The sequence below is a fragment of the Tasmannia lanceolata genome, unplaced genomic scaffold (genome assembly GCF_043159265.1).
Source record: "Tasmannia lanceolata isolate RefF3 unplaced genomic scaffold, GAP_Taslan_0.1 ptg000008l, whole genome shotgun sequence".
NCBI classification, from domain to species: Eukaryota; Viridiplantae; Streptophyta; class Magnoliopsida; order Canellales; family Winteraceae; genus Tasmannia; species Tasmannia lanceolata.
The window spans coordinates 62,169,189-62,192,001 of record NW_027518685.1 but is presented as its reverse complement, the minus strand read 5'-3'; the positions used below and the strand labels follow the sequence as shown (position 1 = coordinate 62,192,001).

Sequence of the window (22,813 nt, the reverse complement as noted above, 5' to 3'; positions counted from 1 at the left end):
CCCCTAAAAGCAATGTAATGCCCCATAACAGTCAATGCCCATGACACTCGGGTGGTCACAGGTTGGCAAGATGTATATCGGTGGCAAAGGAAAGTTGGTATACAAACCAGATGAGATTGATCAGTCATATGACCAATGGGAAAAAGAAAATCTAATGGTTATGTCTTGGTTGAATGGTTCTATGGAGCCACAAATCAGTAGACCCTTCATGCTTGCATCAACAACCAAAGAGATATGGGAAATAATTTCTCAAGCCTATTCCTATAAAGAAAACCTTGTAATGGTTTATCAACTCGGTCATGAGACGCTCCAACTTTGTTACAAGAAGAAAACGACAAAATGCAAGATTTTGAAGAATAAATCTTCCAAAAATAACTAGTCAGTGCATAAAAATAACATGAAGAAAATGACAAAATACAAGATTTTGAAGAATAAATCTTCCAAAAATAACAAGTTGTTGCAAAAATAACAAAGTTGGAGCAGGCAAGAATCGAAAAGAACAGGAAACTAGTAGAGTAGACATCTGATAGTTTCATTTGCGTCTCATGACTGAGTTGATAAACCATTGCAAGGTTTTCTTGATAGGAATTGGCTTGAGAACACGAAGCGGGTGCAGGTGCGGGGGCGGAGGCGGGAGTGGGGGGTCTAGAAGAGTCTAAGTTTGGGAGCGCCATGGGAGCGTGTATGTAATATTTTGTTTTTGTATCTTTCAAAATTCAAGTACATAAAAATAGTAATTTCTAACCATCCCCATATATAACTTTCAATTTTTTTGAACGATAACTTTCAAAATTTAAGTACGTCAAAAAGTAGTAATTTCTAATCATCTCCATTTTCATGCCTTCTTTCCTCGTGCCTTTTGAAGATGCCTTTGTGCTTGCTCCAATGAAGTACTTTGAAGAGTCGAAGTTTGATGCAAGGAAGTTGGTGATGGTGGGACTGATGGAGTAATAGGAGCATGATGGAAGTGTCATGGGAGCGGTCTCCGTCTCTTCGGGGTCGCGCTAAGCTCCTTCGTAAAGAGCGTCAAATCGCGATTCCGGGGCCGGAACGGCACCCATGAGGGAAGATTCCTGCTTCTAAGGTTTTTCATTAGATTTCTTTCAAAAAATGAATTATGTAATGCCATTAAATTCCAAAGTGTCATCTCAGTAGGTTTCCTTAACATTGCATTCAACAATATCTGTTTTTACTCTTTTGGAGCCTGGTTTTTTCTTAGTCCTGCCTCTAGTTTTCTCTTTTGCTTATTCTGGTATAGTCTGTCATGTCTATTTGGCTGAACGTCGGGTTTGTTGTCTTAAACTATGATGTTGCATAGGGATTATGTATCTCAAATGTTTTGTTATGTCCATTCAATCTTCCAAATGACTAAGGTTTAGAGTATGCTAAGTTCCAAGAACCACATGCATTAGATAGTTCTCTTACATGCTGATACTGATGCCTGCACTCTATGAATTGAACCACTTAATACCATGCTATAGCATTCATAGTTTTTTATCTTATTTGGCAGGAAGTGAGGGACATACACTAGAGGAAGCTAAGTCTATTAATCTTTCACTCAGTGCATTAGGAAAGTGCATTAATGCATTAGCAGAGAACAGTCCACATGTGCCTGTTCGGGATTCAAAGCTTACAAGATTGCTTAAAGATTCTTTTGGAGGTGACCTATTCTTCTTGCATAGGTTAATTGGCGTTTTTATGACTTTGTTTTCAAATCGAATTGCGTAAAGCAACTCTTGACATTGTGCGCATGATTTCAGTGTACAGTAGGCTCTCTAATAATAACTAACATGTGCAGTTGAAAGAGATTTTGTTAGTTCTTAGCTAGTATTAATTATTATTTTTCGCTATTCTATGTTAAGATCAAACATGTTTTAGATGTATTGTATTATTCTTTTGTACTATATATATTGTTGTCTCTGGGGGCTGCGATTCTATTTCTAACACGACGTATGTTTGGCATGCCGAACCCTCACCACTAGATGGGACCCACCGCCAATGTGCTATGGCCCAAAATCTTACTAATTTGTGAAATGCAACATATCATTGTGTTGAATGTGAATGTTTGGCAATCAATGGAATCTTTTTCTGAAAGGTAATAGATGGAATCTCATCAGCAAATGAGTTTTTGGACTAGTTGCACACCATGTGTCAATCATTGCTATTGAATGTGAACCCTTGATAACTTTTTTTTTTTTTTTTTGAATAGTGAACCCTTGATAACTATAGGCTATTTTTTTTTTTTTTTGAAAATTAACAGTAAATTTATTTGAAAAAATGGGAGGGGACAAGATGTCCCAGTACAATAGCGAGAATGGCAGTCCAGCAGGACTATGCCTGCGTAGATGCCATAGAATAGGAAAAAAATACGTTGATAGAGGGAAGATGGACGCGCTATTAATCAGACAAATTTGTCTCATCAATTGCTGAGGGTTTTGGGCTTGCTAGGCATCCATGGTGGTGCACATCTATGGGATAGGTTCCTATATGCCCCAACATGTACCACATGCCAAGGTTTTAAATTTCAGTTTCTGTGGCCTCAGAAACGGAACCATTTCAGTCGCCACAGAAACGGAAACATTTTGGTCTCCACAGAAACAAAAACATATCGGTTGGAAATCTCGGTAGAATTTTAAAATCATGGGATCTTTTAAAATCATTGAAACGTATGGAAACATATGCAAATGATAGAATATTAAGATGAAACTCAAGAAATGCTAGAATAAGCACAACTACATAGAAACCATATCATTTCAAAAAAAGAAAAAAAAAAGAAATAGAAAAAGAAAAGCCTTAGAAACCATCACATAAGCGAGATAGCCATCCATAGTGGGTTAACGACATCGAACGCCTAGTGACATGAGCTGTCAGGCATGTATGATAATTCAGTATATGCTACATACTACATTTCACTGTTAATTCATATAAATATTTATACTTAACACATACACCACATTTCACATGCAATTCGTATAAATATAATTATGTAACACATACTGATATAATATAGCATTAATACACAAGATTTTGGTTTCGGTATGTGTTTCAGCTTCGACAAGCATTTCAGTGGGGATAGAAACAGAAACATTTATGTCATTTTGTGTCGGTTTTGGAGGAAATTTAAAACCATGCCACATGCTAAAACAAGAAACTAGTCCAGTTGTGTGTGTATGCTCCTTGCTGCCCATCATCATTCTACCTTATTGATTTTTTAGTCCCCGTCCTCCCACCTATAAATTGAAGAGAATATAATACTCAGATTTTGATCAAGGTATTCTTGATCGTCTACTGCAACTTAAGGCTTCATTCATTCTTAGGAAGTCCGTCAAAATGATTCATTTTCATGAGACTGATGTTACTTATTTGTTCTTATCAGTGATTGAAGAAATGAATGGGAAACTGATGGGGATCATCCTTGGGCAATTTCTATGTCTTTTAGGTGTTTCTTTAATTTCTTTAGTTATAGGAGTGGCACTACGGTATTTTCCCATCAAAATCACACAAGTTCTTTGAGTTATGAGTGTTTAAAACAAGTCCCATATATGTACTATGAAAATTTTAAGTCATAAGTTATTAAAGAGTATTTTAGTCCAAAAGTGAGGTTTTTGTTTAGGGTTTTAGAACTTTCTAGTTATCTTTCTTTTCTTATGTGTGTAGCCTTGGGGCAATTTTTCTTGAATGCTATGCTGCAATGGAATGAAAAAAGAATTGAAGTTTCTCTCTCTCATGCGGATGTTATGCCTTTTGAAGCGTGATGCTTCATATTAGGTCAGTTTTCTATCCCTAAACTCATCTTTCTTTATCATCTTCTCTTTTCTCCCATCTATTTTGTCACCGTTGCCGGTTAAGTTTATAAACCTCCCTCCTTTGTATCTCTATCTTTCTCTTTTTCTTGATCATGATCACTCTTCTTGATCTGGATCTCTCGTCTTGATCTTGATCTCTTTTCTTGATCTTGATAAGTTTTCTTGATCTCGATCTCTTTTTTGATTTCTCTTCTTGATTTTGATCTCCTTTCTTGGTCTTGATTCCATTTTCTTGATCTTGATTCCCTACTTCCTTTCTCTCTCTTCCTCTTTGGCTGTCATGGGTTCACATTAGTTTGGTACCGGAACCTAGGTTCGAATGGCTACTTGGGATCAAGGTTTGAAATTTCAGTTTTGGCCTTAGCCGAAAATGAAATTTCGGTGGAATTGTGGTGGCAATTTCAGTTTTGGTGGAAACTTCGGTGTAAATCTTACAAATTTGGCCGAAATCAAAACCATGCTTGGGATAGCATCAATATGACGCGAAGATCCCAGCTCATGGATCCGAGGATTAAAGACATACTACGATTCTATGGAGTAAATGAACGAGAATTTCTTCATTGGGTAGAAGAGCTATAGGCGTATTTATGCTATGACCAAATGATTTACATTACCAGGACAACTTTGGTCGGGCATGCCTTGGAGTGGTGGCTGACATTGAAGAAGAAATGACGCATAATGGGAAAACCAATTGTTATTTGTTGATGTGACATGAGGATCTATTTTTGGAAAAGTTTGCTCCGATTATTTTTCAGGAATGCAAAATACTACTAGCTAGAATGATTCGAGAGAAGAAAGCCAAAGCTTGTGCGATAAAACTAGCTGCATTCCTGAACATTTAGAAAATTTGGCGAATGTACCTAGCCAAGCAAATGTACAAGATACAAGTTACTTTAGCCATACAGATCCAGGATTGTGTACAAGGATTGATAGCACGAAAAGTGTTCAATGTCAAGCAATAGATGAGATGAGCACTCATCATCCAACTACAATTTCGATAGTATGTGGCTTGCCTATATTACTTAAGGATTTAGAAAGCTACAGTCATCATTTAGAGTTGGTTCCATCAAAAGCAAGCTCATGAACAATAGCTGATAGTTAGAAGGGCAACAAATGATATTCAACATCCATGGAAGAGGCGTATGGTTCTACATAATAGTTAGCAGGAGCTTCAGATCGCGACAACAAAATCACCGTTCATAGTATTTGGCATAATAGTCAGCAAGAGCTTCAGATTGCGACAACAAAATCACCGTTCATAGTATTTGGGTCCCTACCAAACTTTCACTGCTTAATTGGGAGCTCACGAGCGAGGATCGACAGATCTAAGGAAACAGAGGAAGTAGGATTTTTCACCCTAATTTTTTGCGGTATAAGGAGTATCAAAGGCGAACCTTGTGTTCACATTACTTCAAACCGACAACATAATTGCTCTTGTGCGCTGGAAATACGTAGTCCGCTAGATGGGCCAATTGTTTGCAAATTATGCCACCGACAAACTCTCATCCATCATGCTAATCATTATATTCGACGAGGTCAAATCTTTTCAAGCGGGGGAGTATGATGGGACCATCCGTTGGGCTACATTCTAATTTTTAAATCTTTTGGTTGTTTTTTAGGTCCTTTAAGTTATAGGTGGGGTACTATGGTCTTTTCCCATCAAAATCTCATAAGTTCTTTGAGTTATGAGTGTTTTAAATAGGCCCCACACATGTATTCCAAGAATTTTAGGTCATTAAGTTATTAGAGGGTATTTTAGTCCAAAAGTGAGGTTTTGGTTTAGGGTTTTAGAACTTTCTAGTTTTCTTTCATTTCTTATATATATGAAGTCTTAGGGCAATTTTTCTTGAATGCTATGCAATGGAATGAAAAAAGAATTGAAGTTTCTCCGTCTCTCTCGAGTGGATGTTATGCCTTTTGAAGTGTGATGCTTCATATCAGGCCACTTTTCTATCCCTAAACGCATCTTTCTATCTTTCTTTATCTTCTCCTCGTTTCTCCCACCACTTTTCTCACCCTTCCTGGTTGAGTTTATAAACCGCTCTCCTTTCTATCTCTATCTCTCCCTTTTTCTTGATCATGATCGTTCTTCTTTATCTTGATATCTTTTCTTGATCATGATCATTCTTCTTTATCTTGATATCTTTTCTTGATCTTGATCTATCTTTCGAATCTTGATCTCTTTTCTAATTTCTCTTCTTGATCTTGATATCTTTTCTTGAACTTGATTCTCTTCTCTTGATCCTGATTCCCTACTTCCTCTCTCTCTTCCTCTTGGCTATCATGGCTTCACATCAGTTTGGTACTAGAGCCTAGGTTCGAGTGGCTACTTAGGGTAGCATGAATATGGAGAGAAGATCCCAGCTCATCTGAGGATTCGAGACATTACCAAGATTCTATGGAGTTAATGAACGAGCATTCTTGATTGGGTAGAAGCGCTAGAGACGTATTTATGGCAGCATATTTACATTACCAGGACAACTTTGGTCGGGCATGCCTTAAAGTGGTGGCTAACATTGAAGAAGAAACGATGTCTAATGGGAAAACCAGTTTTTATTTGTTGGTGTGACATGAGGAATCTATTTTTGGAAAAGTTCTCTTTGAAGACTTTTTAGGAATGCAAAATACTATAAGCTAGAATGATTCAAGAGAAGAAAGCCAAAGCTTGTGCGATAAAATTATCTGCTTGCCTGAAGATCTAGAAAACTTGACGAATGTACCTGGCCAAGCAAGTGTACAAGAGACAAGTTACTTTAGTCATCTGATTCAGGCTTTTGTACGAGGATTGATAGCATAGAAAGTGTTCGACGTCAAGTTACAGACGAGGAAAACACTCATCATCCAATGACAATTCCGATAATATATGGCTCACTTACATTACTTAGGTATTTAGAAAGCAGCAGTCATCGTTCAGAGGTGGTTCCGTCAAAAGCTAGCTCACAAACAATATCTAATGGTTAAAAGGGCAACATACGATATTCAACATGCATGGAAGAGGCGTACGTAGGGTTGGCGATAAAATCCGTGAAAACGAGGATCTGCCCCGCCCCACGCAGGGATGAGGATTAAAAAAATTCCCCGAAACGGGGGCGGGGGCGGGGGCGGGGGCGGGGATGGCTCTGGCCCCACCCCGCCCTGTATTCCCTATCTATAAAATTACATAAATATCCCTATATATCTTTAATATTATGAAAATACCTCCATAAAATGTTATATTTTAGTTTGGAACTTTAAATTCTTCTTTAATAATTGTTTGATTGGATTACAAAAATAGAAATTGTTATTATAGAAGGGCGGAGATGGGACGTGCAATTTTTCCTGTAGTGTGTGGGGTGGGGACGGGGATGGGGATTCCCCACAATCCCCAAAGTGGGGGCGGGGCGGGGATGGGGAATTTCCCTTGAGGCGGGGACGGGGACGAGGAATGCATTATCCGGCCCCGCCCCCATTGCCACCCCTAGGGGATGGTTTGACATAATAATCAGCAGAAGCTTCATATCGCGACAACGAAATCACCGACCATTAATTTTCAAAAAAAAAAAAATAAAAAAAAATCACCGACCATAGTATTTGGATCCCTACCCAACTTTCACTGCTTAATTGGGAGCGCATGAGCGAGGATCTACAGATCTAACGAAACAAAAGACTTGGGACTTTTTCAGTCTATATTTTCGCGGTATAAGGACTCTATCGAAGGTGAACCTTGTGTTCACATTACTTCAAACCGACAACACAATTGCCCAATGCTTCTTGTGTGTTCAAAATACTTAGTCCGCTGGAAGGGCGATCTGTTTGCAGATTATGCAAGGATCGGAGCCGACAAACTCTCATCCATCATGCCAATCATTATGTTTGACGGGGCCAAATATTTTCAAGCGGGGGAGTTTGATGGGGACCTAAGAAGCACGTGTACGCTCCGGAGGCCCACACACCTGTATTGGGTGTGGGTGCGCTTGGGTACTCTTTGGGTGGGTACCGCGTACGCACTCAAACAGCCAATAAAAAGAAAATCCATTTTAGGGGTTTGGGTACGTATCGGGTGCATACCCAGTTTGAATTAAATCGAAAATTACAGATTTACAGTAGAAGGCTTGTCCCAGTTAACAAAAGTGGGGAGGTGAATATATCAAAATATCTATATATATATATATATATATATATATATATATATATATATATATATATATATCCCGGAATTAAAAACCTAACAACTTATAAGTGAAATTAGATTTCGGTGAAGTAATATTAGATTTTCGTGAGATTATTGTTATTTGATTGTTCTCCAATTAAATTGTGAATTCTTTAACAAAATATTTAAATTTAAAATTTATAAATATATTATAAAATATAAAAAAATATTATATTCAGCGTTCCCCCAACGTACCCGCTTCCTATTTTTTAAAAAAAATCACTTATCCACTTACCCGTATTGTGTCGTACCCGAGCCTCGTACTCGTATCCGTGCTTCATTGATGGGGACCATCCTTGGGCCCATATTCTAATTTTTAAGTCTTTTAGGTGTTTTAAGTCCTTTAAGTTATTGGAGAGGTACTACGGTCTTTTCCCATCAAAATCACACAAGTTCTTTGAGTTATGAGCTTTTTAAATAGGCCTCACATATGTATTACGGAAATTTAAGTCATTAGAGGGTATTTCAGTCATTAGTGAGGTTTTTGTTTAGGGTTTTAGAACTTTCTAGTTTTCTTTCTTTTCTTATATATATATATATATATATATATATATATATATATATATATATGAGGAATAAGATTGTGCGGTCGACCGCACCAAGCTTAGGTGCGGTTGAGGGCCCCAAACTCATGTGGGCTCACTTTGTTAGGATGATCCAAAGCATTCATTTGAAAGGCCCTTACATAGATGGGGTATGTACAAAAAATCAGCTCTATAGGATCATCCTAACCCATCCATTTGTGGAGGTCAAAATGGACAGACACCGTTTGCCACAAATCTGCCCATTTTTGCCCTCCACTTTTGGAGGGGTTAGGATGATCCAATGGACCTGATTTTTTGTACACACCCTATCTATGATGGGGCCTTGCAAATGAATGGTTTTGATCAACACAAAAAATGTGGGACCCATGTGTTTGGGCCCTTGGTGCGGTCGACCGCACCTAAGCTTAGGTGCGCTCGACCGCACACTCTTTTTCCTCTCTCTCTCTCTCTCTCTATATATATATATATATATATATATATGTATATGTTGGGAAAGTTGCCTTATTTGCCACCACATGCCGTGGGAAGCAAAAGCAAAAAGAGGAAAGTTGTTTTTAGGTTTTGCAGAAAACCTAGGTATAAAAGGTCATATGCAGAAAAGCAACCGCCTACATGCTCTAGTGGTTTGAGGCAATAATTGTCATACTCACTGAGGTGTAGGGTTCAAGGTTGGTGGCAGAGTGCAAAAAAAAAAGGTCATACGCATGACCAAAGAGTGTGTGGCAAACACAAGAGGTCTTCCTCTTGTGATGAGAGAGAGAGAGAGAGAGAGAGAGAGAGAGAGAGAGAGAGAGAGAGAGGAATAAGAGGTGGGTTTCTTCTTGGGGTTCCTTCTCGGGGTTTTTTTTCTCTTGGGTTATCTCTCGGGTTACTCTTGGGTATGGTCTTGGTTGAGAGGACAAGGGAAGGGTTGCGAGTTTGTGGGTTTGGGTTTAATCCATTGTAATCCTTGTATATTGTTTTTCTCATAGTGGAAGATCGTGTTCTCACCCGTGGATGTAGGCTTGGCCGAACCACGTAAATGTTGGTGTTCATCTTGTGGCTTCGTATCTTATTTTACTTTTTCGTTTACTTGTGCTCGATCGGATCGGATTTGACCGAAGGATTTTCTCATCAATATATATAGATATACACACACACACACACACACACACTAGTAAAAAACCCCGTGCGATGCACAGGCCGACAAAGAACTGTACGGACCACATCATAGGTTGATCCAAACCGTCCATGTGATGGAACACAACATCAATAGGTTGTGCCTGTAAAATCATTTCTATAGGCTGATCCTAGCCCTCCAATCTATAGAGGTTTCCATAATCTGTTGTTCGTCTGAAGGTGCCCGGAATTTGTAAATATTTTTACAGGTGTGCGGAATTCATAATATTCTCAAAAAATTAATAAGGAAAAGTAGTTTTTTCGTAATGGTCATATTTTGATACCTCTTCTTTGTAGTTTTTTTCCGTAATTGTCATATCTAGGTACCCGTTGTCCGTAATTTCCCTCCCAAACTTTTCTACGTAATGATTATTATTACTAGCTTCTTTCTTTACGTATTATTGCTAGCAACCTTTCAAGAAATAGTATTTCCGTGCAATTTTTCATCACATCTAAGAAGACAAATCTCTGAATACATACAATTGCAAAGGATGGGCGAGACATAGCGTTTGGAGAAGGTGGCTAGCAAATCAAGATTCGAAATTACCCGCGAGGTGTTAATGCCACAGATTTTGCAAATAATTCTGAACATTCATACATTTTTTACCCTCACATAGATAGTATGTACAGATATGTGGGGAGGGCAAAAAACGGTAAAAATCATCCACATTGACATGTTAAATGGACAAAATTCTCTCCTTTTCTCTTCTGCTATATATATATATACTAGTTGCAGGGCTTGAAGTATTACTTGAATCACCATATTACTTGAAACAAATGCGAAACATACAAATCACATTCGTATTTCATTTGATCAGCGAGATATTTCAAATTTATATGATTTTATGATATGAACTCATACATTTTAGAAAGAATTATTCTAAGACCATTCCAATTAAAGTAAAGATATCTAAAAAATCTAATTTGCTAGAAAGAGTACTTTAATTTAGATAATTTAGACTAATTAACAAGTGAAGGCTAATGTCAACGATGTGTCAAAACATGAATTTATGGACTGTAAAACTTAGGGGTGTTCACTATGGTTAAAGCCGAATAACCGACCGAACCGAATTTGGTCGGTTATTTCGGTTCGGTTTTTTATGATTCGGTTCGGTTTCGGTTTATAATTTGTCCCAATTTCGGTTTTCGGTTTCGGTTTTTGTTAAGAAAATTCGGTTCTACCCGATTAACCGAATAGTGGCTTTTGCTAAGATTCCATTTGCTCTTTTATTTGTCCTCTTTGGTCTTTGCACATTTGTTTTTAGTGAATTTAAAAATGCTTTCGCCTCCTGACAGCTTTTGACTTTTTGAGCACTAATACCATTTCTTGAAAACCATGGGCTGGTTTTCGCATCCTCCAACAAACTTATGACAATCCACGTGACTTGTAGTCTTTACCTCCATGGCTCCATTACAAATTTTTAACAAAATTATTTTGGGTGAAATTTCACTATGGTGCAGAGAAGGGATCTGAGCCACCTTCGCCTCCATGGTTTTGGGTGAGATTTCACTATGGCTCGGAGCCACCTTCGTATTAGTGCAGAGAAGGGATCCGAGCCAACTTCGTCTCCACCCGAGTGCCACCACTACTGCCCCTTGCAAATCCGGCGCAACGCCACATTCTCTGCACATTTTCCGACCACCATCTCCATTTTTCAGCCACTTTTGCTACCTTCTTCTCCTGGAACCCTTGCCGGAATCCGGCAAAATCCTCCACAGCCGCCATATTCCCTACCCGCCATCTCCACTTCTGATTTTAATCTCCATCAAACCATCTTCTTCTCCATTCACCCTCCATCAAACCCACTTTGATTTTCAGTAAGAAAAAATACCCAATGACCCAATCTAATGATTTTCAGTGATTTCGGTTTTCGGTTTCATTTCGGTTCGGTTCGGTTCCTCACCTATCTGGTTTCGGTTTCGGTTCCAATTTTGGGTAACCGAAATATATTCGGTTTCAACTTTTCGGTTTTTTCGGTTCGGTTTGAACCGAATACGCACCCCTAGTAAAACTACACATAAACCGATGAGAAGAAGGAAGTTTGTGGTCGCTTTCAACAAAAATGCTAGCAGCTCTAAGGTTCCATCTCACAAGCAGGAGACATCCCGATAAAAGGCATGGAAAATACGAGTACAACTCAGAATTACAATGTAAAAAAGCTCTTTTGAATGAAAAACATTTAAGGCAAGAAATTGATTAATTTTGAGTACAAAAAATCAGATTTGAACTCTTAATGCTCTGTATGGTTGCCGGGTTTTTTTTGTTCCTGAGAGTTATGTGGGAGAAAAAAATACCCTGGGAGATAGGTGGGAAAAAAAAAGTCCTAGAAGTATCCTGGTAAAATAAAAATCCCATGTTTGGGTATGTGGGAGAGAAAAATACCCTGGGAGATATGGTGGGAAAAAAAAAAACCTTTGTTTGGTTGCTTGAACTGTTGGGTAGAAAAAAATTCTTCTCAAGCTTATTTTTGATTCCTGGGTTTATTTTTGTTCCTGGGGTTATCTTGGGATGGGATGAAAAGGCAATCATTACAAAAGTGGGATTAAAAAATTCATCCCACAAGTAATCATTACAAGAGTGGGATTAAAAAAAACCTAGTGCTAAAAGGCAACCAAACATGGGATGGGACCAAAATTTAACTTACTCTCCCACAAAACTCCCAGGAACAAAAAAAACCCGGCAACCAAACAGAGCATAAGAGTTTTTGGATCTACCTTAAAGTTTTCGATCTCAGAAGTTAATGAATCAATTTATTATGTTTAGTTGATAGGCCTTGAGTTTGCCTCTTATACTTGTAGTCGCAATCCATGCAAAACATTGTGCAGCTTAGCAATAACTTTGGCTTTAGCCTTCTCCAAATCAGCTGCACTTTGAAAGCCAACTACAGGTGACTAATATCTCGTGTTTAGATTAAGGCAAAACCACACTGAAGAATAGAGTAAAAAAATAACAGATCCCAACCAAAATCCATGAATACCAAAAAATTCAGCAGCACTTTTTTTCCCATAAAAAATCCAGGTTTCATAGAAAAAAGGAAGCAATAAAGAGCTAATTACAGCAAATATATGATGGTTTTGCAAACAAAAATGTTGATAAGGGTCTCATGTATTACAAAATACTGTGCTTTTAATGTCTCACCATTCCAAAAAATTAAAAAAGAGTTACCCATGTGCAAATTACATTAGGATAAAAGGAACTGAACAACAAAAAGAAACGACATGTGCAAATTACATTAAGATAAAAAGGAACTCAACAACAACATGAACAAAATTGTATGCTAAAATTGCTTTACTGAAACAAAATCTAAAGTGTTTTTGCCATGAACATCCCAGGACAAAGGGAAGTAAAAGGAAAAAGTCGATGGTTAACCTGGGCATAAATTTTTTCTCCAACATTCATAAAATTGGCATAGCTGGTATCCATCACATCAAATTTTCAAACAAACAAAGATTAAGTGTATCCTCCGTAATGAATCAAATGAAATACATATACTATAATGGAAGCTTTAGTCTAAGAATAACAAAGAAAAGCCAGAAGACCACATGAACCATAGGAATGTGGTCATTTCCATTCAATAGAGCTTTTAGGTTTTTGTTGTCTGACTGATTCAAAGGAAATAACAACATGGCAAAGGGAAAAAAAACAAAAAGAAAAGCATAAGAATGAAGCCATCATTACCATGTCTACTTCCTGACATCATTAATGAGGCTAAATCCGTAATACTTCTCATGAGTACTACAATCTGCCTGTTTTGCTTCATCAATGTAAATCAAATGCAAAAAATTAAAGCCGGCGTTAGTGCGTACAGCGTAAACAAAAAACTAAAAGCATAGACATGAAAAGGAGCCATGGATCTGAGTCCGCATGTAAATTTATACGTTATAAAATGAAAAAAGCAGAAATAGAGAGTAGTTGCAGAGAGAAGAAAAAGGAAAAATAAGAAAAAAAGAGTTACTAACCGCAAACCTAAGAAGCTAAGTTAAATCAAAATACTGAAAATGAGTAAAAAGAGTGTATTATTATGTAGATGTATTAGGATGGAAAATGGTAAAAGGAACAGTAACCAACCATGAAGTTTAAAAGGCTATAGAAAACCATCTCTTAGTTTTCATCGGTAACGAAAAGCTATCAATAACCAACCATGAAGCCATAGAAAATAGAAGAAACCTACTCCATCGACTTCATCATCTCCTCTAACCTAAATCCTCCAAAACAGCCAATTTCATGAAACACGGACAGAAATCGCCTCCAGCTTGTCCTTCCGTTCTTGCTTGTTTCCACAATGACCCACAAAACAAAAAAATGGAGAAAACACCAATAGAGTGGTAGAATAATGCAGAGGCACCCACATCATCATGCAATTGAGTCAATTGTAGAGTTTTTAATCAGATACAAAAAAATCATTATCCAAAATCAACCTTTCTGAAGTGCTCTGTGAAAAATTACCACAATGAGAAGAACAATCGAGCATGAATATCTGATATTTAATTAAAAAGATAAACAGATGAAGGGGGCACCAGGTCTTTGGTAAAAGATCAAGTGATGCAAGGAACTCCAAAGAAATTCAAGATCCACTGCTCCATCTTCCTTTGCAATGGGAAAAAAAAGGAAAAAAAAAAAAACCATTCAAAATTGGCAAATACTATTTTTTCATCAAAAAGAAAGAGGAAATCGAACCATTCGAGCCTCCGCCATCATTTAGCGGTTTATGAAGAGATGGGAGATATTTTAGGGAGACAGAGGAAGTGATTTTGGGTAGAGATTGTAATGCAGCGGATCAAACGGGAATCGTACCTGAAGAGTACAATCTGAAGATTGCCCTAGAATCTTCTAGGAAGAAGAAGAAGAACCCTAGAATCCACTAGGAAAGGGGAGAAGAAAAAGAGAGGGATAGAGAGACAAAACGTCTTTGATATTATTCCATGATTGATTGTTTTCCTCATACATGCTCTCATATTTATAGAAAAACAAGAAACTAAAAACAAGAAACTAAATCCTATTACATAAATAAATCAATTATAATTATAATAATAATCTTGCCAACTAAAAAAATCTCTACCCAAAGAAAGTTACTAATCCTAATGGGAAAGAAATAAAGAAACTAATGCTAGTGTCCTACGTCAGATTGGAATAGAGTTAGAGATTTTAGGGGGAGCACTTGTAATTCTGAAATTTTAGTCGCACACTTTAGAGAGAGTGATTTTGGGTAGAGATTGGAATAGAGAGAGATTTTAGGAGGAGAACTTATAATTAGGTTTCGTGTGGTAGAGGGAAATGTGGAGTGGTAGAATCCGAAAATGCGGTTTCTATATATGAGTAACTGAAAACGTGTAATTAGGAAACGATGGGAAAAAACGATTGGGGGAGTAAAGGCTTTGCTAATATACAGGATACAGAGTGCCACGTGGCGGCACTCCCCGCGTGCAGGATTCCTTTTAACTTATATATATATATATATATATATATATATATATATATATATATATATATATATATATATATATATATATATATATATATATATATATATATACACACACACACACACACACACACACACACTAGTAAAAAACCCCGTGCGATGCACAGGCCGACAAAGAACTGTACGGACCACATCATAGGATGATCCAAACCGTCCATGTGATGGAACACAACAGAAATAGGCTGTGCTCGTGAAATCATTTCCATAGGCTGATCCTAGCCCTCCAATATATAGAGGTTTCCATAGTATGTGGTTCCTCTTAAGGTGCCCGGAATTCGTCAATATTTTGAAAGGAGTCCTGAATCCGTAGTATTATGTAATATGTTCACAAAAATTCGTAGTATTATGTAACATATGTACCCAATCCGTAATTTTGCAAGTCACTATGTTGACTTTGTCCACCTTTTTTATTACAAAACCATAAAGGAGGGGGTAGGATTGAAATTATGTGGCTTTAATGGGTGCCTTTGTTAAAAAGCATAAAGGAGGGGGTAGGATTGAAAATATGTGGGTTGAATGGGAGCCTTTGTTAAAAAAAGTAAAAACAGGTGATGTGTAATTCTCATAGAATTTTGGGAGAAATTCAAATAATTCTCTCCTTTTCTCTTATGCTATATATATATATATATATATATATATATATATATATATATATATGAGGAAAGTGTTGGTGAGCTTAAGCGCCTAATCACATGGGTCCCACGTTTTCTGTGGTGATCCAAACCATTCATTTGCAAGGCCCTATCATAGATAGGGTGTGTACCAAAAATCAGTTCCGTAGGATCATCCTAACCCATCCATTTGTGGAGGTCAAAATGGACAGACATTATTTGTCCACAAATCTACCCATTTTTGTCCTCCACAAATGGAGGGGTTAGGATGATCCTATGGAGCTGATTTTTGGTACACACCCTATCTATGATAGGGCCTTGCAAATGAATGGTTTGGATCACCACAGAAAATGTGGGACCCATGTGATTGGGACGCTTAAGCTCACCAACACTTTCCTCATATATATATATATATATATATATATATATATTGAGAGAGAGAGAGAGAGAGAGAGAGAGAGAGAGAGAGAGAGAGAGAGAGAGAGAGAGAGAGTTCCTACGCCCTAGAGTAGATACCTTATCTACTCCCTAGGCTTAAAAAACAATGGGGGCACATTGTTTGAGTGATCCAAAGCATTCATTTGATCGGGCCTCACATAGATAGGGTGTCCAAAAAATCAGCTCCATAGGTTCATCCCAACCCTTAGATTTGTGGGGGAAAAATGGACAGATTTGTGAAGGTTTACCCGTCCATTTTTCCCTCCACAAATCGAAGGGTTGGAATGATCCTATGGAACTGATTTTTTGGGTAGACCATATCTATGTGAGGGCCCATCAAATGAATGGTTTGCATTGCCCAAATAATGTGGCCCCTACTGTATTTTAAGCTTAGGGAGTAGATAAGTTATCTACTCTAGGGAGTAGGAACTCTTATATATATTTATAGGGAGGGAGAGAGAGCAGTTCTTGCGCTCAAGCGCAGATAGCTTATCTGCGCTCAAGTTCAGGAAACAAGGGTGGGCCCACCTTTTTTGCGTGATCCTAAGCATTCATTTGAAAGGCCCCATCTTGGATGGGGTGTATACCAAAAATTAGCTCAATGGGATCATCTTAGGGTGTCCATTTGTGGGGTGGAAAATGGATAGATACTGTTTGTCCGCAAATATGCCCATTTGTGGGATGATCCAATAGAGCTGATTTTTGGTACACACCCCATCCATGATGGGACCTTTCAAATGAATGCTTAGGATCACCTAAAAAATGTGAGCCCACCATGTTTTCTGCACTCGAGCGCAGATAAGCACAAGAACTATTTTCTCATATATAGGGCCTTAGGGAGTAGATAAGTTATATACTTTAGTGAGGAAACAGTTCCTGCGCTCGAGGGCAGATAAGCTTATCTGCGCTAGAGTGCAGGAAACATGGTGGGCCCACATTTTTTGGGTGATCCTAAGCATTCATTTGAAAGGCCCCATCATGTATGGGGTGTGTACAAAAAATCAGCTCCATTGGATCGACCTAACCCTTCCATTTGTGGTGCGAAAAAATGGGCAGATTTGTGGACAAACAATATCTGTCCATTTTCTCACCCACAAATGGACACCCTTGGATGATCCAATGGAGCTGAGTTTTGGTATACACCCAATCCATGATGGGGCCTTTCAAATGAATGCTTAGGATCACCCAAAAAATGTGGGCCCACCCTTGTTTCCTGCACTCTAGTGCAGATATGCTATCTGAGCTCGAGCGTAGGAACTGTTGACTCTCTCTCTCTATGTGTGTGTGTGTTATGCCTTTTGAAGTGTGATGCTTCATATTAGGTCACTTTTCTATCGCCAAACTCATATTTCTCTTTCTTTATTGTCTCATCTTTTCTCCCATCACTTCTCTCACCCTTCCCAGTTGGGTTTATAAACCGCTGTCCTTTCTGTATCTTTTTCTTTTTCTTGATCTTGATCACTCTTCTTGATCTTGATCTCTTATCTTGATCTCGTTTCTTGATATTGGTCATTTTTCTTGATCTTGATCTCTGTTTCGGATCTTGATCTCTTTTCTTGATCTTGATCTCCCTTCTTGAACTTGATCTTGGTCTTGATCACTTTTCGTGATCTTGGTTCCCTTTTCTTGATCTTGATTCTTTATCTCTCTCTCTCTCTCTGCTGTCAAGGGTTCACATTAGAAACCCATTCCAATTCTTAATTGGAATGAGTGTATTTGATTGAATCAATGGTATATAGATCCAATAAAATAGAGTATGGTAGAAATAACTAGATGAACCTGGGATGGACTGGGATTATATTAGCGATCTAACTAATAATAGGGGGGCATTGGATGCTTGAGGGCAAAGGTTTAGGTGATGAGACTCTACTAGGGGATTCCATCGACAGCATGGAACTCCACTGTAAAGGGATATGCGATTGTTCTATGGGCATTGCGCATCTCCAATGAAGATGATTTTCAGGGTACAAGCTATTCGCATTGGGGCACAACAAAGGAATAGTTTATATTTTAGAACAAATTGCCCCATTTTAGTTTTCATAAAATACATGCACCTATGCATGGATACACTATAAAAACTACCTATATATATGCATATATGTATGCCGATAAACAATTTAATCTATAATATTGTACTCAACTCAACTAAGCCTTTGTCCCAGACTAGTTGGGGTCGGCTAATGAATCCTTTAGAAAATTTTCATGAAGAAGGTGAAAGAATCTACCCAGCTCAAATTGACTAAGTCTAATTGTGAGACTAGTTGGGTTTGTCTACATGGATCATTTTCTTCCATTCTCTCCTATCCAAGGTCATGTTCTCTGTTATGTTCCTAGCCATCAAGTCTTTCCTCACTGTTTCTGCCCAAGTTGTTTTTGGTTTGCCCCTTCCTCTTTTTACTCCATCAATTTGGCACAAGTCACTTCTCACTAGAGCATCCAAAGTCCTATGTTGGATATGCCCAAACCATCTTAAGCGGTGCTCTCTCATTTTTAATGTTGTACTAAAATATAAAAAATATTATTAATTATTATTAATTAAAGAATGTTAGAAAAAAAGGTTCCAATTGTTTAAAATAAAATTAAGGGGTCGGAGGGAAGCAGATGACCATAAGGGAAGTATTCAGGGGTCGGAGGGAAGTATTCAGGGGTCGGAGGACTTTCCCTGCGGGACCCTTGGGGTTCCATCAACCTCCTGGATTAGTATGTGATTGTGGTATTAACCTTGAGCGAGTTTCGGAGCCCTATCTGGCCTGCTTGGATGGAGGCTAATCGGTTATGGAAGTTTTTGAATCGCTTGGGATCTCCAACTCCTGTTGTAGAAGATCCTTATTCTCTTTTGGGCAGGAGACTGATTTGGAGAGGCCCCATTGGGCCCAATGGTATCCGCCGAGATCACATGCGGGTTCATTGGGAAGCTTGGAGGACTGGGATACTAGGGGAAGGAGATTGGATTTTGGAGTTAGGGAGTTCCCTGGTCGGCGAGCAGTGGAATCATATCGCAGAGGTCTCTCGAATGGGAGCGACTGGTTATGTTCAAAATGCAATTACAGGAACTTTGGTACACGTACCGTCTGCAGGAAATGCTTACTTCCCCGTAATAAGGACAATTCAAATCTAGTTTGGAGACCCAAGCAGCCCAAGTGGCTCCCCGAGAAGAGAATGGTTGTCTGGAGATCTCGATGTTAGTGGTGGAAGAAAGAAAAAGACATCTCAAAACATGTCTTATTGGAAATTTGAAATCTGGATCCTGGCTTGTAGAGGATATCTGGGATTGGGCCAAGAAATTCTGGGTCATCCCTGACCTGAAAAAACCTTTTGCCATCAATCCTGTGGAGATCCTCTTCTGCTTCTCTTCGGAAGCCCAAGCTTTGACCGTTCTCCGGCGTGGGGGGCAATCTTTTGGGGAATTCCTCTCCTTGCTCAAACCTTGGTTCCCTGCGTATAATTCGGGAGCTAGAACTGTTCGTTTAAGATTTATAATATCCCTCTTCATGCTTGGTCCTCTGCCACGGTGGAAATTTTGAGATCGCATCTGGGTCAGGTCCTTGAGACCCAGCTTTTTGGTAATCACTTTCATTGTCTGACTTTTGCCTCTACCCTGGTTATTTCCCCTGTCTGGAATTCCATCCCTCGTTCAATTAATCTAAGGGTAGATTCCACCATTTACTCGGTGGGAATCAAAGTCGTGTCTGAAGACAGTATTAATTCTTTGGCCTTGTCGGTTGTGGGAGAGATTAGCAGCATGGTTTAAAATTTCGACCGAAATCCGAAATTTCGGATACCGGTCGAGACCGAAATCGAAAAATTCTGAAATTCAATTTTTCGCCATTTACCAAATTTCGGATTTCGGTAATTTCGGTCTGAAATTTCGGTTTAATGACATTATTTATTAAAAAAAAATGTGTTACAAAATTTCGGCCCTAAATTTTGGAATTTCGGTCCGAAATTTCGAAATTTGGAACCAAATCAAATTCCCAAATTTCGGACCGAAATTTCGGCGAAATCCGAAATTTCGGTTTTTGGTGGGGTCCGAAACGGTTACCGAAACCTAAATTTTAAACCTTGATTAGCAGTAAAGACAACCTTCATCTTTTTGGGAATATCGAACAATCTCTCACTGATAAAGGCTCTCCGGTAGAGGTTCGCTTACCGGAATCTATGGCCGTGGCCACCAGACCTGAATTGGATTTGGTGGCCCTACTTTCAAATTTTGAAATCCCCACCTACCCTCGTGATTCCCTAGATCCTGTCATTGTCTCGTCAGGGAGTAGGAAGGCCCTGATGGGACCCGTGACCTTGCCATGTACTACGAAGTAAAAAAGGAAAGCGTCACGTGGCTCAAACGGCAAGGCGGGTGGAAAAGAATTTGTGGAATTCTCCACCTTTAATTCTGCTGAGGAGCGGAAGGCCCTTAAATTAAAAGATAGATTTTTTAGATCGAATTTGAGCCCTGATATTAAAATTACACGTGGGCGCAAATATAGTCTTACAAAAGGTTCTGGACCGAATGTCCGCGTCTTGGCTACACGCGGCGGGCTTTAATCTTTGGGTTGGAAAATCAAATGTGCCCATCCTAAAAAGGGGTTAGGAAGAAAAGCCTCACTCAGAAAGCCTCCATGAATTGAGAATCCTACAACCCTCTTCTGGTCCAGTTATGTCTGAAAAAGCATGTCTTGAAGGCCCCAGTAATGTAGGGGGGCGAATCTACTTTGGTGGACGAAGACTTTGAGCTCCTAAAGATTCTTAAATATAATGAAAAATTGGCAAGGAAGGAATCTCCCACGCCAACTGAGGTGCTAATTTCTCTACTAAAGAAACAATGGTTGAAAGATCGGGAAGCAATTCAAAGCATGGGTGCTCCCTCTTCCCATCTCACCATGATCAGTGGGGAGGAACTTCATACACCCCGTCGTAATCTGCCCATCTGCAAAAAGTTGCTGGAAAAAGAAAGACGAACGCGAAGACGGTTATGGGTAGGGGTGTAAACGAGCCGAGCCGAGCCGAGCTTGGCAGGCTCGTTAAGCTCAAAAGCTGGGCTCGGGCTCGGCTCGGTCAGGCTCGGCCAGGCTCGCGAGCGGCTCGCAAGCCTTATCGAGCTCGGGTTATATTAAGTTCACACCCTCATCTTCCCTGGACAGCCCTTTCTAGTGTAATTTGATTACTCTTTTTACACTACGGGGGGTGGTCCAAGTAACAAATGGGGTTCCAAAAAAGAAGTGACATATTTTGCCTCCCCCTTTCACTACCTGGACAACCCTTTTAGTGTATATATTAATATATAAAATATATTTAAATATATTAAATTCTTAACGAGCCTTGTTAAGCTTAACGAGCCTGGCCAGCCGGCTCGGCTCGTTAAGGATTCGAGCCGAGCTCGAGCGAGCTTTCCGAGCCCGAGCCAAAATTGACACCCTTAGTTATGGGAGGAGGAAAAACAATCAGCGATTGCAAATTTGGAATCAAAGCGAACAAATCTGGGTGAAGATTTTCAGGGCTTAGCGTCAGGAAGTCCAAGGGTTGAACAGGGTCAACTAAAGCAGTCTAAGACTCTAGATAGGCTAGATAAAGGAAAAAGGAATTTTGCTCTTGAACATTGTGGACAAATTTGGGAACCCAGACTCGCAAGGCTTTAATGATTTCCTGACAATGTGTGATGTATTAGGGATGTCATATCAGGAAAACATAGGAAAGACTAGAGAAATGTTCTGGTTGATGCAAGCGGGATCTGCAGCGGATGCAATCGAAATAGCCAAAGAGGATGACCCATAAGCTGATGTCAAAGAAGAACCCTTAGAGAAACCGATTCCATATAGAGGAAATGGTTGTAGGGAGAGTGGAAGCTGAAATCAAGAGTGAACTAACCAGGGGTGCTGGAATCAACCCTTTAAAATGAAGGTATAACAGTTACTCTTATAACTAGGTTTTTTTGGGGATGCTGGAACTTGAAAGAGTTCAGTTCAATGGGGGTAACACCACAGTCTTGCAAGATGATGTTCCAAGATCCTTGGATGGTGGCTAAGTAGTAGTGGTGGACTCATGTTGTCTAGATGGTACATACTTTGTGGATGCTAGAAGATGTACAGGATATGGTCTTTTTGTCTTTTGTGCAGTATAGGGATGTCTTTTGTGTAGTTCATGGATGTATTCAAACCAATGTCTATGATCCACTTATCTCTTTGGACTGGATCCGGCATGTCGGTCTGCCTTAATATTTTGTAATTGCAGGATGGGACTACTGGTCCTGATTGCTAAACTTAATATTAATGAAAATTGTCAATTTTCAAAAAAAAATAATTAAAGAATGTTAGAGACTACTAGTTTTTAACCACGAGGCAACATTTGTATGTCGACATTTTATTTATTATTGTAGTTTATCAGTTAATAGAATGTTAGTTGATAGAGGGCCTCCTGTTCGCATACCTGATTATGAGTTCTTAGTCTCGTTTTTCCTAGTGTTTCTTGTGAAAAAATTGCTCTATCCCCGATATGTATTTTTTTAAGAGGCCCATCCTTAGTCTTTGGGGTTTTCGTGAACTTTACAAACCAACTTTTGGATACTGTCTGCTTGTTGGAGTTTAGGCAG

The 22,813-nt window shown here is 38.9% G+C and overlaps 1 protein-coding gene across 1 annotated transcript in view; it reads left to right on the top strand.

Moving 5' to 3' along the window:
* LOC143885435 (kinesin-like protein KIN-UB) overlaps positions 1-22,813 on the top strand; it is a 90,866-nt gene that overhangs the window by 23,999 nt on the left and 44,054 nt on the right. The window contains exon 7 of the mRNA XM_077389605.1: positions 1,511-1,660. Within this exon, the coding sequence (XP_077245720.1) occupies positions 1,511-1,660 (150 nt within the window). The remainder of the gene's footprint in view (positions 1-1,510; positions 1,661-22,813) is intronic.